Here is a 17,760-nt window from a genome sequence, read left to right on the forward strand (position 1 = left end):
ATGAACAGAATAGAACTAGAAAATAATGTAATAATTTTAAAAAGCAAAAGCACATTCCAACAGTACATGAATGTTTTATTTCTGTTCAGTTTTACTCTGACCCCAGTAGGGAATTCAGTCTGAGACCACGTGGGTCTTTTGTTGAAATTAGAGGTATCACTCAAGGGGGTAAACCTGATGTATACCATGTACTACATCAACTGAGCTTTAACCCTTGAACCATCTAAAATAATCTGCAGTCTCTGGGAGCCTACATAGTACTGACTAAGATGGAACAGTTTTTTGGGAGATAACGCAAATCCATTTTGGTCATGCTTTGTTTTTTTTTGCTTTTGCCTAAAATATACTGGTGATCATGTGCTAAAGTTTTGCACGGGAACAGTGCACAATTGGAATCCAGCAGAAAAAGGTTCAAACTATCATACCTTACACTATCATATAAGCTTTTTATACATCAGACTTAATTTACTGCCTACATCTAAAACCATACAAATATCTGAGATCTCTTTCTCATTTATTAATAGCATTTTTATAGTTTATACTGTGTTATGCTATGTTCAGATCAAAATCACAAGTTGGATATTTGTTTTCTGAGTTTTCTAACTATCCTGTATTATTTAAGGGAAGGCTTAACCTACATATAAAAAGTCTGAATTTTGGGCCATACAGTGTTGGAATGCAAACAATTGAAAAGTTATTGTGCAATTATATCAAGTCAAAATGAAGTTAAATATTATTTTCAAGTGGACTGCAGTAGTCTGTATATACAGGCCACTGTTATCTTTGGCAGCAATAGTGTGAGCTGCAGTGAAGTTTTGCAGGATTATCTGACTATGTTAAAGTTATGCAGTCAGTAAGTGGGATCTGAGCCTTCCAAACTGCTGTGACACAGATAGGCCCTTCAATCAAGGCTGGAAACCAAGCCCTGACTTAATCTCCAACACCTTTCATCTCCCTGTCCCATTCATTGAGTTGTCCCGTCTATGTGACAGAGGAGAGAAAAAGGAAAAACACCTCTGGTTTTCCATTACTGCTTCCACAATGTCTGATGACTGGGAAATACTAGACTTGAGCCACACCAGACCCTGAAAAATCACAGCCTTTCAGCTTTCCCTTGCAGATGTGGCTGGATTCTATTGCTTCAAACACACTGCGACACGGATGCTGTGTTTGACCCAGTGTTACTCAAGTGCTAGATACAATTTTGCTGATGTTGTACAAAATCCTTCACCCATGTCTCCTCCTCCCTACCTTCACCCCCTTTCATTCTGTCACTGTCTTTCATTGCCATCATGTCAGCAAGAACACTGATTTAGTGACTGTCAGCCTATAGGGTGAAAATATATTTTCCAAGCATGAAATTATGTGGAGAAAGAAAAGGCCAGGCCTGCAAAATCCGGGGAATGTGTTACTGAGTCTTCACCTCCTAAGTAGATTTAATGCCAGTGTCAAGGGCAGGTCAACAAGAGATACTCTGCCTCCTCTATGTTATTACACAGTAAACAGATTCTTCTTCTTTTTTTCATTTATCAAATTCCTTCCATGTGACAGATGTAGTGGTAAGCAAAGGAATGAAGTGGGAAGACTGTGTAAGAAGCAAGCACGGGGTGACTGGCAGTCTCTGCAGAATGTTTTCATATAGTGGTTAATACAGGAGAGATCACTTTTCCATTGCTACTGGTGGCAGTATTGTCACGATTTTCATAAGATACGCTTTCCCTCACTTTATTACTGGGTGATTTCTTTCAGCATGATTGACAATACAAATCTTGTGAAAGTATACAAAAAAGTAATATAATTCTTGTGTTTCGTCTCCCTAATGTGGTGGGGGTTTTATCATATTAACTAGAAAAGATGCAGTTTCTGACTGGTAAATGCAAACTAGTACATTGTATGTATTTATTTATTTTTCAAAACATCAGGAAGAGTCAGAATTAGCTTGATTTATTTTAAAATGCATTTATTTAATATTATTATTTGTGTTGTGTGTGTGTGTGTGTGTGTGTGTAATATTTTCTGATCATAATATCCCCTCTTGTTAGCTATCAAAAATACACATACTCTGGACATGCCAAAACACTATTCTAGCACTGTATTCATAAGCATTCAATCATAATCACTTTTCTTTCAACCTTAAGTTCATCCCATAATATGTAAATTTGATTTAATTTAAATACAAGTGCATCAATCTAAAATCCCTTCAGGTTTTCTTTGTCTGTGTGTTCAGGGTCACTATCATATTATCCTTGATTTAAACCAGCCCAGTCTTACTTTAACCATTGTTGTGGGTATCAGGACAGATGTTCAAGTTCACAGGCAAATCTTCGGGATAAGGGCTTAAGAAATTGTTGAAATATGGCCAGCAGATGTTTACTCCTTTGATTGTTCTATTATTTTCTAAAAGTCACAGTGCCCATTTTCACTGTTGTCACAAAACAGATGGTTTTCTTGTGCCCCACTATTTTCTCAGGTTTATTTGAGATTTACAAGGCATGGCATTTTTAGTCGTCAATACCACTTTTGTCAAGCACAGCTGTTTTTCTTTTCTTGCCTTTTTCTTTAAAAACCACAAATTGTCAACTCAGAGCCAACAATTAAAAATGAAATAGAAAATCTCTGTCGTTTACAGGACAATCCTGATTGCCAAAGAGCCTGGAAGGTCTGGTATTCATTTTTCATATATAAAATAATGAAATAACAATAGATATAGGATAGAAATGTAATTTGAACCCTAATCATAATTAGTCTGAAAAACTGTAAAATATGCACTTAAAGAAACGTTGCAAATATAATATTTTCCCTCTTATGTTGTTCTGTATACTGGGCTGATTGTTTGCTAGAATCACAAAGCTAATCTTAAGAACAAACCTTGAAAATCCATTAGCTAATAGTAATGACAGAAGCTATCAGAAGTGGTGGATTACAAGCTATTTATCACATCTGCTGTAGTATTTTTTTTTTCTTACATGGACAAAGATTGACCAAAATGACTTGCATAAAATGTCCACAACGTAGCTGACACTGGAAATCTCATTTTTGTAAACGGAAACAAATGGTGACAGGGAATTGGAGGCATCAGTGAGGCCTGTTGGCTTGAAAAGGTATAGTAAGGATTGTGCCATGAGACAAGTCTGTGGAAAATAAAAATAGCTATGCACTGATTTGGAACTTCAGATTCTGGCCAGGAGTCTGTTGCAGTTTCTCAGACTCTGCTTTGGCTGCCTCTCACCCCAAAGGGCTAGTTAGGTTTGTCAGACAGTCTAGTTGTAGCCAACACAAATGAGGTTGACGGAGGCATAAAAGGCATGCTTATTCCAGCTACTATAAATTATATGTAAACTGTGCTGCTTAGGTCTTCTCATTTGATGTGTTACACATTTCAAATGTCAGTAATATAATTGCATTTGCCCTGTCTGAATTGCATTATTATTGTAGGCACTGTACAAAAAGCAGTGAAAATTAAATTAAATTAAATTAAAACTATTACTATTAATAATAATATCACTGCTAGTATATATACTACTACTACTAGAACTATAATAATAATGAAGTATATAGTAGTAGTGTAGTAATGTATAATAATACATATTATTATTATTATTATTATTAGTAGTAGTAGTAGTAGTAGTAGTAGTAGTAGTAGTAGTAGTAGTAATAGTTTTAAATATGGAAATAAACCTGCAAAGCAACACAGTCAAATGAGCTGAGCTTTCAGTAAATATGTTTCTGATTCTATCACCCGATTGAAGTGCAGGGGATGAGAGGATGAGAAATAAGGAAATAAGGCATCTAAACCATTCCATTTTCTACAAGAAACTGAATAGCTTAACTACTTGTACAGCCAGCAGACTTATAGACTTATACATATATAGACTTTACTATAAATACTGCACCTGTGTCTTTTTATATAAATGATGTGCTTTGTAATAAATACCTGTATTGAAGTATAAAAAAGTATTGAAGTCTTGCTAATTATAACAATGCCACGGTGTACACCGATATATTGATGGTAAAAGTAATAAAATGGTACTACACAGCAGGTTACATTAGTGGAATTATCTTTCCTTTATTATAGGAAAAAATGAATCCCTTAAGAACACCAGAATGAATGTACTTGTATTATTGTACAATAAACTAGTTTATTTATTGAGTGCTCTCATTGGATTACCACACATTTCCCTATTTAAAATTCATGGAAAACCTGACAGGTCTTCAGTTTTCTATTGACCAGCTACACTATTGTAGGGTATAATGAAAGTTTAATATATCCTTGACACACCTGATTGAACCAAAGTAAAAGGCAAAAAGCACTTCCAAGCAAGAGTATAATTCCACATGTATAGTAGAATAATAGCACTGTTTTACAATGGTGATTAAATATGGACACGTGTTAGAATTGGGATTCAATTACTGCCAACTTTGGCAACAGTGGATATAATTAGACATCAAAATTAAACTTTGATTGCATGTATTATAGAGGATCCTAAAGTCAGACATAATTAAAGTATATGTCCCAATATGACTTTCAGCACATTTCACTTGCGACTGTGAACAGCTGCTTCATGTCTTCTGTCTAACCACGTTCCAGGAGATATACTTTACCTATGAAGGTCATATCAGTAAGGACTGAATTTCTGAATTCACTGAGACTGATTGAAAGACTGAAGACTAAATGACTATTGTAAAAAAAATGGGATGGGATCTCAGCTATGGGAGATTTGCATATTAATCCACATAATTTCAATTTTACCTGTTTGGGTAATAAAAAGCATTCAGAAATCAGCTGAATATATCTTGGTACAAACTGAAATTCCAGTATAATATAATATAATATAATATAATATAATTCCAGACTTGAACAATGCGTTATGACATACAGTAAATAAGGTAAACATACTTGCATACGTAGTGCACCACATAATAATTAAATCTTTCTTTAAAGCGTACGGTAATCAATCATTTGTTTTTCCATGTATTTGAAATGTAATCTTAGAGACAGATGCAACTTCCTCTTTGCAGCAAAATAGCATGTTTGCTGTACTCATCAAGCACCAACAAGAGCCTTATTGCAGAAGTTAAATATTATTTATGCTATTATGCCAAGAGACCAGTTTTCAGCCTGCACAATAACTGTGGGCATTTCCAATCTACAAACTACCTAACTTTAATTTCACCAGAGAACAATGCGTTTGAAAATCATCTTAAATAAAATAGAATAACACGAAAAATAATAAACGAATACCTCACATATAGGAAAAAAAACATGGCTGAACATGCTTATCAAGGCAAAAGTGAAAATACCAACAACACTCATCCCAAAATGAGCATAGCAGAAAGCACATACGCTATTTAAAAACCTTTAATATGTTTTAATGCTCCCTGGGCCATAAACCATATTCATTACTGATGTACACTCTGTAACCTCACAACCTGTCCTCTTTATCTTACAAAGCAATTCTGCACAGTCCAGCAACTGCCTTGATGGAATAGGAAAGTGGCTACTAATGTTCCCTTACCAACAAGGACACTCTTTCTTTTCCCTTTTATTTCTACATTCATATTCTATACATAAAATAGATCAAGTGTGTGTGTTTCATTTTGCATCAACAATAATATAATTAAACATAAAAAGCATTGTTCACTTTAGGTTCTGCAAGTCAATTTGGACAAGTGAATGGCTGTACAATTATTAACATATGTTAAAAAATGTATTTGCATAACTTAAATGGCATTATAGTAAAAGCTCTCTTCAGAATGAATGAATGTACTAAATAAATATTGGACTTTAAGCTGCTCATGTATTCATAAGAGAAAGAGCGGAGAGGCATGTGCTCAGCTATGTTAGATTAAATACAGCTATGGACAAATAGCTCTGGTGGAGGGAAAAAAAATAATCTGTTCCATGCATTGCAGGAAGGAAAGCAATTATTCAGATGTATTCAGAACCTTGTTGTCTCCTGAGGGACTTAATGGCCAAGCAGAGAAGTGGATAGTGGAGGAAAGTCATTCATCACAATCATCAACAAGAAAGACAAAGCCACCTTTCCAATGTGTTGAGAATGAAAAGGTTATGTATTAAAATGCAACCTTCCAGTGCTCAGACACAGCATTATTAATTGGTACATCAGTGGTGGGCGTATTAAATGGTAACTGTAAGTTGCATCTGTACATATTCAAGGTACCTGCATTAATGTGTTTAATTGGAGCTAATTACAGAAAGATGATGGATGAGCCAGAGGAATCTGAGGCATGAAATGTCCTTCACATACTCCATATTAAAATGATTTCAGCAACATATTGTACATCTCAAACCAAAGGTATTTTACAATACAAAAAAGGCTTTAGAATATTGATTCATCATTTCAAGTATCTGTGGATCTACTGGAAAATAACTATGGACAATCTCTAAACTGAATCAATGGGCTGTTTCTCACAGACCCTTTCCATACCCTGCAGATTATCTGGTGATACAAGACACTGGCACACACTGGCACAGAAAAAAAAATAATAATTCAAGGTTTTAACAATACATTATAACAGGATTTAAATTACTCTATTATGATACTTGTATCTGTGTGAACCTTGTTGATATGTCCAAAATTGCAAAGGACATCTGATTTTACAGTTATCTGTTTTACCATAGAACTCTGTGGTAATCCGGAAATATAAATTCATTGACATTCCAGAATGTTCAGTTTAATTTTAATCTGCACATTAAACACCCATTGAATATGTGTATGGTTATTGTCTTCAGCATTCTTTTGTATGTCATTAATAAAATGCATGGAATTGTGTATGAACTCTGTGAAATAACCAAGGGGTAGGTAGACTGACCCTGTACAAATGCACATTTCTGTCAAGGAAACACATCACACTTTTATATACACTCACCTAAAGGATTATTAGGAACACCTGTTCAATTTCTCATTAATGGAATTATCTAACCAACCAATCACATGGCAGTTGCTTCAATGCATTTAGGGGTGTGGTCCTGGTCAAGACAATCTCCTGAACTCCAAACTGAATGTCTGAATGGGAAAGAAAGGTGATTTAAGCAATTTTGAGCGTGGCATGGTTGTTGGTGCCAGACGGGCCTGTCTGAGAATTTCACAATCTGCTCAGTTACTGGGATTTTTACGCACAACCATTTCTAGGGTTTACAAAGAATGGTGTGAAAAGGGAAAAACATCCAGTATGCGGCAGTCCTGTGGGCGAAAATGCCTTGTTGATGCTAGAGGTCAGAGGAGAATGGGCCGACTGATTCAAGCTGATAGAAGAGCAACTTTGACTGAAATAACCACTCGTTACAACCGAGGTATGCAGCAAAGCATTTGTGAAGCCACAACACGTACAACCTTGAGGCGGATGGGCTACAACAGCAGAAGACCCCACCGGGTACCACTCATCTCCAATACAAATAGGAAAAAGAGGCTACAATTTGCATAAGCTCACCAAAATTGGACAGTTGAAGACTGGAAAAATGTTGCCTGGTCTGATGAGTCTCGATTTCTGGTGAGACATTCAGATGGTAGAGTCAGAATTTGGCGTAAACAGAATGAGAACATGGATCCATCATGCCTTGTTACCACTGTGCAGGCTGGTGGTTGTGGTGTAATGGTGTGGGGGATGTTTTCTTGGCACACTTTAGGCCCCTTAGTGCCAATTGGGCATCGTTTAAATGCCACGGCCTACCTGAGCATTGTTTCTGACCATGTCCATCCCTTTATGACCACCATGTACCCATCCTCTGATGGCTACTTCCAGCAGGATAATGCACCATGTCACAAAGGTCGAATCATTTCAAATTGGTTTCTTGAACATGACAATGAGTTCACTGTAATAAACTGGCCCCCACAGTCACCAGATCTCAACCCAACAGAGCATCTTTGGGATGTGGTGGAACGGGAGCTTCGTGCCCTGGATGTGCATCCCACAAATCTCCATCAACTGCAAGATGCTATCCTATCAATATGGGCCAACATTTCTAAAGAATGCTTTCAGCACCTTGTTGAATCAATGCCACGTAGAATTAAGGCAGTTCTGAAGGCGAAAGGGGGTCAAACACAGTATTAGTATGGTGTTCCTAATAATCCTTTAGGTGAGTGTATATATATATATATATATATATATATATATATATATATATATATATATATAATATCATTCAATACAATTACTAAGGGCTATTTTAGCTGGGGTATGCATCACTGACTTGGGTCACTTGACTTTTCTACTTCCATTGGATTTTCGTGCCCAATTATTTACGGTCAGTTGAAAGAAAATGCATGGCTTTTAACTTTGTTTAAACCAGATTCCAGCTTTTCAAACAAATAAATGTCTTTAAATGCAAGTCTGGTTATGTGGAGAATGCCTGTCATCAATGTTAATATCTATGTGTACATCTAACAAAGATATTAGTCTTCAATCCAGTATGCTTTTTCCACTTAAAAAATATCATTTTTTCAGCATGGAAAGGCTATCTGGTTGCAATGATATCCACTCACTATAATTCTTCATCTGGAAATCATTTGGTAGTGGTTTAATTCAATAGCGTCAATGTCTCTGTAAACTTCACATTTATTTATTTATTTTCTTAAATATGAGATTAACAGTGAATCAAATGGGTGTCTGTCAACAGCCTAGCACACCCTTGTGGTCATTTTGTTGCTTGCTGGCCTGGATGTCACTGAGGATAAGACTGTAGTGTACACTGTACAGCATTTATTTGACAAAATAACGTATAAAATATATTTTCACTTTGTGTTGACAGGTCCATAGAAGTGTTATCTAACAGGATTTCAATGCAGCTGAATGAGGTGGGAAGATGACATTTTACAATCTCAGCAGAACAACCCATGAAAACTGACATCTTATTTAAAGTTTTTAATTATGTGATCTCTATATATTCTGCCTAGTGATTTAGTGGCATGCACGAAACGGAAATCAATAATGATCACAGTTGCAAATCTGGCAACTGAAAATGTAAAATACATTAATTTGGTATCCAGTGCAAATTTAATAATCTGAAAAATATTGAATATAACCAGCATGTTCTCTACCTAGCAATATAATATACATATATATTTTTGATAAATCTAGATCTAATGCAGCAGCCACTCAAAAGTCTTAAAACCAAAAGCAAATGTCCAGGGTTTGAGTGAATGAAACTCAAATCTCCCCAAGTTTGAAATCACAATAATTGTCTTTCAGTTTTTCTTGACATTCCACTCATTTCTGCTCATGTCTCTGCAAAAAAACCCATTGCAGTACACATGTACATCTAAGTCCAAGAAACATTTCTATCTTTTCTTTGCTTAGTTGTGCCACATGAACCTTTGTCCTCTTCTTTAAAGCAATTTTATTTTCACAACATCTGGTTGCTGGGCAGAAGCTTTAGTTCAGAGAATATGCCAAAATGTTGGCTACATCATGCCAAGAACCACAACAGCTGAACTGTAGAAGTCAGGGATAAGGTTACCTTCTTAGACTCGCTGTATCATACTCCCAAGCTCTGGAGGAAAGGATGAGTAGAAAACTGAATTCATTATGGTGTAGGTCCCTCTAAAACAGATAAGGAAATCCAGATGGTGTGTTTACTGGGTGAGGAAAGAGAGCCACACTTATATGGAACACCTTATTTACATGAAAGTATTATTTTAATAAAGAAATGCATATATTTAACCTTTTTGAATAAAATATCAAGTTAAAAAAATGTGTAAGCATCATTTTGTAATTTCACAAAATGGGACACCATAGAAATGGTATGAATACTTTTGCAAGGTACTGTATATATTTTTGACTGCACCTGTATTTTTTATGGAAGCTGTTAATGAAAGATAGATTTTACAGAAAACATCAGTGACATCTAGTGTTGAAGTTCTGAAAGAAAATACCAGACTATCTTCAACAGAGGTTTTCCACAATATATACTGATATGTAACTATCCTGTCATAGTTTTCAGATGAACCTTATTAAACATTATTATTGCAATACCAAGTCAGTTACAGTGTTTACATGTAATTTATTTAATTTATTTATAAGAAGTCGTACCCTTTCACCTTCTAAATATGTATGGGCGTTTGATGTAAAACAAACTGGGAAGGCTCCTACACAACACAATTGTTCAAAGTAGGATAAAGGCAGCTCGTCTAGAAATAATACAAGAAAATCCGGAAGAGTTTGTTAGTGACGTAATCAGGCTAAGCCCCGCCTCCTGTTACGTAGAATACCATCGCGGAATTGTGGTACTTGAAGTCGTACAGCACACCTTTTTAACAAATGTGGAAAAAATTAAAAAACGTAAACATGTGGCATTTAGTTTGCTGCGGGTGTGTTGCACAGTCGTGTAAGAGGCTTTGCAAGTGTGTGGGGTTGGTTGACTTTGTTCTCCGTTATCGATCACTGAATAGCAAACATATTTCCAGCGAGAACTACACTTCCCATGCTCCCTCCTTCTCGGTCAATGTCATTGGCTAATGGCATTATACAACCTCTGAAATCGACTTCCTCAGAATTGAATTTGTGGATGCGAATTTCTATATTATTCAGCAGGTTAAGCAGGCTAGTACAGATACTGCAGATATGAAGTCGGCTTTAGCGGTGGTGTTTCTGTTTTCCCTTCTGTCTGCATACTACGTTTACATTCCGCTGCCAAGCACGGTTTCAGAACCATGGAAACTCATGCTGTTGGATGCAACTTTCCGAGGGGTCCAGCATCTGGTAAGGCTGCCCATATTGATCACTTCTCCTTTGTTTTTGCGATTCACATTGGGCTGTGATCACAATAAATAATGTTAAGGCTCGAACACTAGATTTCCTGCAATATCTCATTAGAGTAAGGCATCAAACCGATTGCAGCTTGGTCATGTGTTTATTTTGGACTAGCCTATATATATATTATGCTTGTCATTTGATTATTCACGTTTCTCAATGAGCCGCAGAGCTAAGACATCTGTGGTAAATGCGTTCATCACGCCAAAGTCCCATGTATTCGTCACGCTAAATGCAGCAATAGAGCCTACATGTAATTATGGTAGCATTCTGGCACAATCATTGTATAGTGGCACCTCTTGTTGATGGTGTCCTGGAAGTATTTCACTTGATTGGAGTTCCAGATGGGTGACCGGGATTATGGTGTATATGTTGTATTTTGACATTAGTGATCAATTGAAACCTAACTACTGTAGGTATATTAACCTTATCAATCCTTATGTCACTAGTCAGTTGTTCTTCAGAATGGCCACATGAACATTCTTAAATTTTTCATGGAACTTGTTAAATATTATTTCTTATAGATAAATAATATTCAGTGAAACATGATCACTTGGGCTACATATATTGTATTCTTGAATTGTTCTTAATAATACTACTACTAATAATAATCACAATAATAATTATTATAACAAGCACTTGCAATGGAAACACCTTAGAGGAAGTAAAGAAGGACATCCAGTAGTAAATGCAGGGAGCTGACATAAAACCCAGTGACTGTTTTATTACTTTACTTCTGCTTTATCAACTATCTGTCAGCTGCTTCATAACTTTGAGTGAACTTTCACCTACTTCTTTGAAAACTGTTCTTTTTATGGACTGGGATTTCTGTCCTGTCCCCAGACACATTCTACAGCAGAATTAAGCAACTGAGCAGAAAATATTTGTCTTTGAGACACACTAAAGGAGGAATTTGTTGTCCTGTGACCAGATACATCTTTTAGCATAACAAGGAAAATTAATTGAGTTATTCTGTATATTTTTACCATTACAGGTTCAAAACTACTCTCCCCAATTTCATATGAACTATATGTAGAAATAACCTGTAGCCACAATTTAAAAATGATACAATATAAATATATATAGTAGGCTATATCTTGGTAGTGTGCTTTGGTTTTTCAAGAATGTTGCTATTGTTAAATGTTACTAAAAGTTGAGAGAATAAGTTGTGCACAAGACATTATTATGACCACTGATCTGACATAGGAACAGAATTATGTTAAATCTATACGCTTATATATTTATCGCAGGAATTAACAATACACTACTACAGTTCTTAAGATTTGGCTGATGGCCTAATTTGATCTGCACACTGTCAAAGAAAGTATGTTATTATCAGTGGGGTTGATTGAACTGATTAAGCTTCTGAAACACTGAGTATTGGACACTGTGTTCTTGTGTTCATTTGTCTCGGCCTTTTCCCTGATTTTTTTACTCCCAATGTTATGTTGAAACCAGTGACAATACAAGGGCAATACAGATAACCTTAAAACAGTCTGTCCATATGTAGCTAACATCTAGCTATCTAAGAAAGTAAATTCTATAATGACAACAATTATGCAATTGAAGGTATATTCAGTACATTTCACGTAGCCATATCAGGCACAAAGGGTGTTTTTACTGTGGGCTTGCTTTCGCAGTAAATCCTCCTGATTAAAACAGGTTTAAAACCAGTGCCCAACATGCCATTAAGAGATCCAGTTAGCCTTGCTGGACTGGGTCTCACAAATAACATAAAACATGTTTTGTCTATCTCGTGACCTATTTTTTTGTAAGTGGGTTTTCAAATGAGGGGTGATGTGTGATTGGAAACTGGTAACAGGGTGAAGCTGCTTTCATGTTTCGATGGATTTAAAGAATTACCCCCAACAAAAAAAACACCCTCAAAAGCCAAAGCCTGCTTAATTTCCCAGTATTTTTCCTGGAATATCCATGCTTACGTTTGTGCTCCAAGAGTTCAAATAAGGTTTTCTTTAATCTACTTTTTATTGACAATACACTGCCTGTACTCTTCTGTTGTTGGTTTCTTTATAGTAAATCATAGGAACAGAGAGGCAAGTCATTTATGAGAAGCATAGGCTTCGGACAAATGAAATTTTGAATTTAATTAGTTGAAGAAAGACAAACCTAATTGTAAATGCCATACGAATAAGTGGCAGATTTCAGAAATACTTAGAAACAGAGGTATGGACAACCTCTTTAGCTGATATTTGGGGGGGTAGATCATAATATCATATTGGTGCACTGAGGCCTGTAATTTACTCACAACCTTTGTGTTAATGGAGATTTTGCTCTTTCTTGCTCCAAGGGGAACCTATTTCATGATCTGGGCCTGAGCCACCATATCCGGGTGCTGAACTTCGTGGTGCTGAACTTTGGGATGCTGGCTCCTGTGTCCAGCGAGGCGGTGCGGGTGAGCGACACCATGTTCAATGGGGTGCTGGTGAGAGTCTTCGAGTACAACAAGGAGCCGGGTGACGCACTGAAGAGGAGTGTGGTTTATCTCCACGGAGGAGGGTGGGCCCTGGGTAGTGCCAGTAAGTGACCAACACACATCCATAGTGCACAGGAAAACCGCCATGCCATTGTAATCAGAGGTGTACCATGGACAAGGCCCAGTACAAATTGACATGACACGTTTGAAGAATTAATATTTCCAATGAGGAGATTAATGATCCCATGGTAGAAATGCCAAACAAATGCGTGCACGTAAAAAAACAAAAACCAAACCAAAAAAAAACACTCTTGCTCTTGTTTGTTTAGTTATTTATTTAAATCTAATAAAGCATTTTCTTGACCCTCAGGGATAAGGTCATATGACCATCTATGTAGGAAAATGGCCGAAGACTTGAAGGCCGTAATTGTTTCCATTGAGTAAGTAGAAACTCTATTTGATATGTTCTGTATTTTCCTGTCTTTATGCATTATATTTGCTTCATTAAAATGCTGTTTGATTGATTTAGTTTTTTTCCCCTTTAGTTATCGACTGGCCCCAGATGTGCATTTTCCTGAGCAGTACAATGATGCATTCCTTGCAACCAAGCATTTTCTGCAGCCAGAGGTGTTGTCAAAATATTCTGTGGATCCGGCCAGGGTGTCAGTGTCTGGTGACAGTGCTGGAGGGAACTTGGCTGCCGCAGTGGCACAACAGGTCAGCACATTTTTGCAAAGGATCACAGTGACTTACTGTAGTTAATCCTGTCTATGCATTCAGAACCCTGCAAGATGGATATTCACAGCCAAGCTCAATGATCCCTGTTCCTGGCCCTGGGGAGCCACAGGGTCTTCTAATGTTTTTTTACAGCTGAGCTGAGAATTACTGAATTGAACTGGTTGGTTGCCACTTCTTGAACCACTTTTTTTTCAGGTTTTTAGTTCTTTCAGATTTGAATTTCCCTTATAACCTGTTGTGGCTCTCCAGAACCACGTATCATTGGCATAGCTAATCACTTGAACACAGACTTTTACTAACCAGTTCCCCCCAGTTTTCTAAACCATACTTTGGCAGCAAAACTCAATTTTGTTTATATTCAGAAAGCCTGTAGTCATTTCATTCTAAAAACACATTTTGCCAGACTCCCTCTTCTAATCTTCTACAAACTATTTATTTTTTACTGCATGAATGAGTCTTCCAGACCTAGATTGTTGGAAGGCTGCATCCTAAGGGTTACAATTACTGCTACTTACACTGTTCACGATTTGTGGGTTTTGCTATTTAACAACACAGTAATATTTAATGTTTTTTGTGTGTGTTTGTTCTTTTCAGCTTGCTCTGGACAGTAGTATTACCAATAAGTTCAAGCTCCAGTCCCTAATTTACCCAGTGCTGCAGGCTCTTGATTTCAACACGCCCTCCTACCAGCAGAACCGAGATGTGCCTATCCTGTACCGGCCACTCATGGCACGCTTTTGGCTGGAGTATCTGAATGGGGACCCCAGCTTCATCCAGCCCCTGTTGGTCAACAACCACACGGCCCTGGACCTCAGCCAAGCCACTGTGAGCCGAGCCAAGCTCAACTGGACCTTGCTGCTCCCTTCGGCCTTCAAGAAGAATTACAAGCCAGTGGTCCAGGCCATGGGCACGCCCAAGGTCATTGAAGAGGTGCCTGGCCTACTAGATGCAAGAGCTGCCCCACTGTTGGCCGACCAGGAAGTCTTAAGGATGCTGCCACGGACCTACATCCTTACCTGTGAACACGATGTCCTCCGAGATGATGGGATCATGTACGCCCGGCGCCTGGAGGAAGCCGGCATCCCCGTCACCCACGACCACTACGACGACGGCTTTCATGGCTGCATGATATTCGGGATCTGGCCCACCTATTTCTCTGTTGGTGTTCGGACCATGAACAACTACATCAAGTGGCTGGATGAGAATCTTTAGGTGTTCCTTTGTGAATGTATGTGTGTATATTTGTATGTGAGTTTGTGTGTAATAGATGAATAATTATGCCACTGCATATGTACTTTAAAGAAAACACATGAGAAAATAATGCACTTTTATAATGTCTAGTGCAATGCAACACGCCAATGCAAACCTAGCTTGACCTACAGCTGTATTTGGGCAAGAGTCTTGTCTTCCAAAGTCTTGTTTTAGCCGCAGTCGTCAGCATTCCTTTAAGAAATTGAAGCTGTTCTGTGTATCATGGCACTGAAACGTGTTACATTTGTCAAATGAGCTCATTGTTTTGCACTGCACTGGTTTAACCACAGGTGTTATAGTGAGTTCATATGGTACATATTATGAAGTATCGCTTTAATGTGCTTTTTTAAAGGAGTACATTCAAGTATGTTTATGAGAAGAGGAGTGATTAAAAATTACAACTTTAAGCTGTAGTATTTGGACCAAGTGAAGAAAAAAAATTGATTTATAAAAATTCTTCTTCCAATATTTTGAAATAAATATAGCAGTATTTCAATTTTATTTCATTTATTTTTTGTTTAAAAAGTATTTGTTCAAAATGGCAAAGATCACCTCAGAAGCAGTACACTTTATAGAAATACACTGAATTCACTGAACCCTTACCAAGAGTTAAGTGTAAAAAAAACTAAAAATAAATTAAAAGAAGTATCACTGAGACAGTGCAAGAGTTCATCACTTAAATGTAGTCATAGCTATATATATATATTTGTTTTAAACTCTTGACTATACAGTGGCAATTTCTTTAGTATTTGAAGGGAACAGGTAGTGCAATGGAGATGCAATACCTGTAGGAGTTGTTACATTTAAGTCCTATTTACAGACTTACATTGTTAGGTGAAGCAAATTGTATGTAGGTAATTTAGCAGGTTTTAAGCAATATGCTTTCTGTCAGTATGCTTTTTAATGTAATTTTAATTTGGTGTTTGGCCTAGCTCTTTTTTTTTTTACAAACTGCAGTTGCACTGCTCTAGTCTTTGGACTTACTGAGTACATACAGAACTGGATAATTTTAAGTGAATTTGAATGTGAACGAGATCCACAAGTCTCAACCCAATTCACTCTAAATACAATATAAGGCTTTTACTTCAACCTACCTGGTTTATATTTTATTTATTCTTTTTGTTGTAGTTTTTATGTTGGGTGAAACTTCTGAAATGCGTGGGCACAATCCAGAGTGGACAAATCCAATTGCTACGTCGTGTATCATTTACTCGCTTTGCAGTCTCTAAGCACACTTTACTTAGATTGTGGCTATGCCTACATCTTGTAGATTTTATTAATTCAGACTTGTGAATGTATCTATATTGTATGTCAAGATGGAGAACTAAAACAAATTTAAATTAACATTATTTCTTTATAACATTTGGCTTCATTTTGTACATAGGGGGTTTTAACACTGTTGGATTGCTTTAACAAAATGTTTTGATATTGTCAACCGGATGTGTAATAAAAAGGTTGTATCAAATTGAACTGTGCATTTTTGTTGATCTCTTCATCACTAGTCATGCAATGTAAGAAATACAGTTGCACTATGTGTGTGCCAAATATAAAAGACTGCTATATAGAGTTGATGTTGACGTTGACTGAAAATGTTCAAATTGTAGCCTTTGTAAAATGTGAAAATATCAGAAAATATAACAATATATATAAGTAACAAACACAAAAACAGAGCTTCCTTCTTTCTATATGAGTTCAAAATGTATATTTTAAAATAACAAAGAGAGAGAGAACCTAACAAAGCCAAAGTGTTGGATTAGCTTTTGAGTCAGAAAGCACATATACCACTAATACTTCTAATACTAAATCATAAGTAGTAGAAATCACAGGTTTCTAGGAATATCCCTCCTCCACAGTGTATTTAAGGGATTGTAAGATTTACCATGCTAAGGCAGACAATGCCAGCATTGTATGCCTTGATATATATCTGATCGTCTCTTTGTACTCTACCATTTTCAAACACTAGGCGTCCCTCTTGCATTTTATGGGCAATTCAGAATGAAAGTCACTAAGTTTGGAGATAACTTCACAAGTCAAATGTTCTAAATGCAAAAGATAACTGGAGGAATTATATATACAGTATTTTATAGGGCATGTGTATTATACCTGTAATAACCTGAGAAGATATGAATAGTAGGTTTTAAATGTTGAGATATATTCTAGATTTTAAAATGTTATAATTAAAATAGTGCTGTGGGGAATAGTTTCATTTCTTGTTAATCTGAGGTGAATTGTAATTTCCCCTGTGCTTTTCTGTAATTTGTAAGGAATAAAGGAATTCGTTTTTGTGTGTCACTTGAGAAAATAAGAGCAACATTCCTTTGCACTCGTACTGGTAATCCTTGCATTTAGGTAGCAGAGCACACCTGAGAGTTCTTCATTCTCATTAGGGAAAAACCTTGTTAATCAACTCAAGCACCACAACAGCATTTCTGTAAACAAACCTGTTATTTTTTACTGGTAATACTGAACAACCTGTTGTGGCATGTTATTTACTTTTGACCTACATGACCAGAATAACCTGTTACTAACATACATGCACTAGACTTCCCTAAGCATGCAAAAAAAGT

The 17,760-nt window shown here is 36.6% G+C and overlaps 1 protein-coding gene across 1 annotated transcript; it reads left to right on the top strand.

Moving 5' to 3' along the window:
- Positions 1–10,464: 10,464 nt before the first annotated feature.
- Positions 10,465–16,663, top strand: nceh1a (neutral cholesterol ester hydrolase 1a). The gene is made up of 5 exons (XM_066708907.1): positions 10,465–10,719; positions 13,079–13,307; positions 13,575–13,644; positions 13,750–13,921; positions 14,537–16,663. Exons 1-5 carry the CDS (start codon positions 10,582–10,584, stop codon positions 15,152–15,154), a joined length of 1,227 nt encoding a protein of 408 aa, XP_066565004.1. The 5' UTR covers positions 10,465–10,581; the 3' UTR covers positions 15,155–16,663.
- The last annotated feature ends 1,097 nt before the right edge of the window (positions 16,664–17,760 follow it).

This window comes from Amia ocellicauda, chromosome 7 (assembly GCF_036373705.1).
Source record: "Amia ocellicauda isolate fAmiCal2 chromosome 7, fAmiCal2.hap1, whole genome shotgun sequence".
Lineage (NCBI taxonomy): Eukaryota > Metazoa > Chordata > Actinopteri > Amiiformes > Amiidae > Amia > Amia ocellicauda.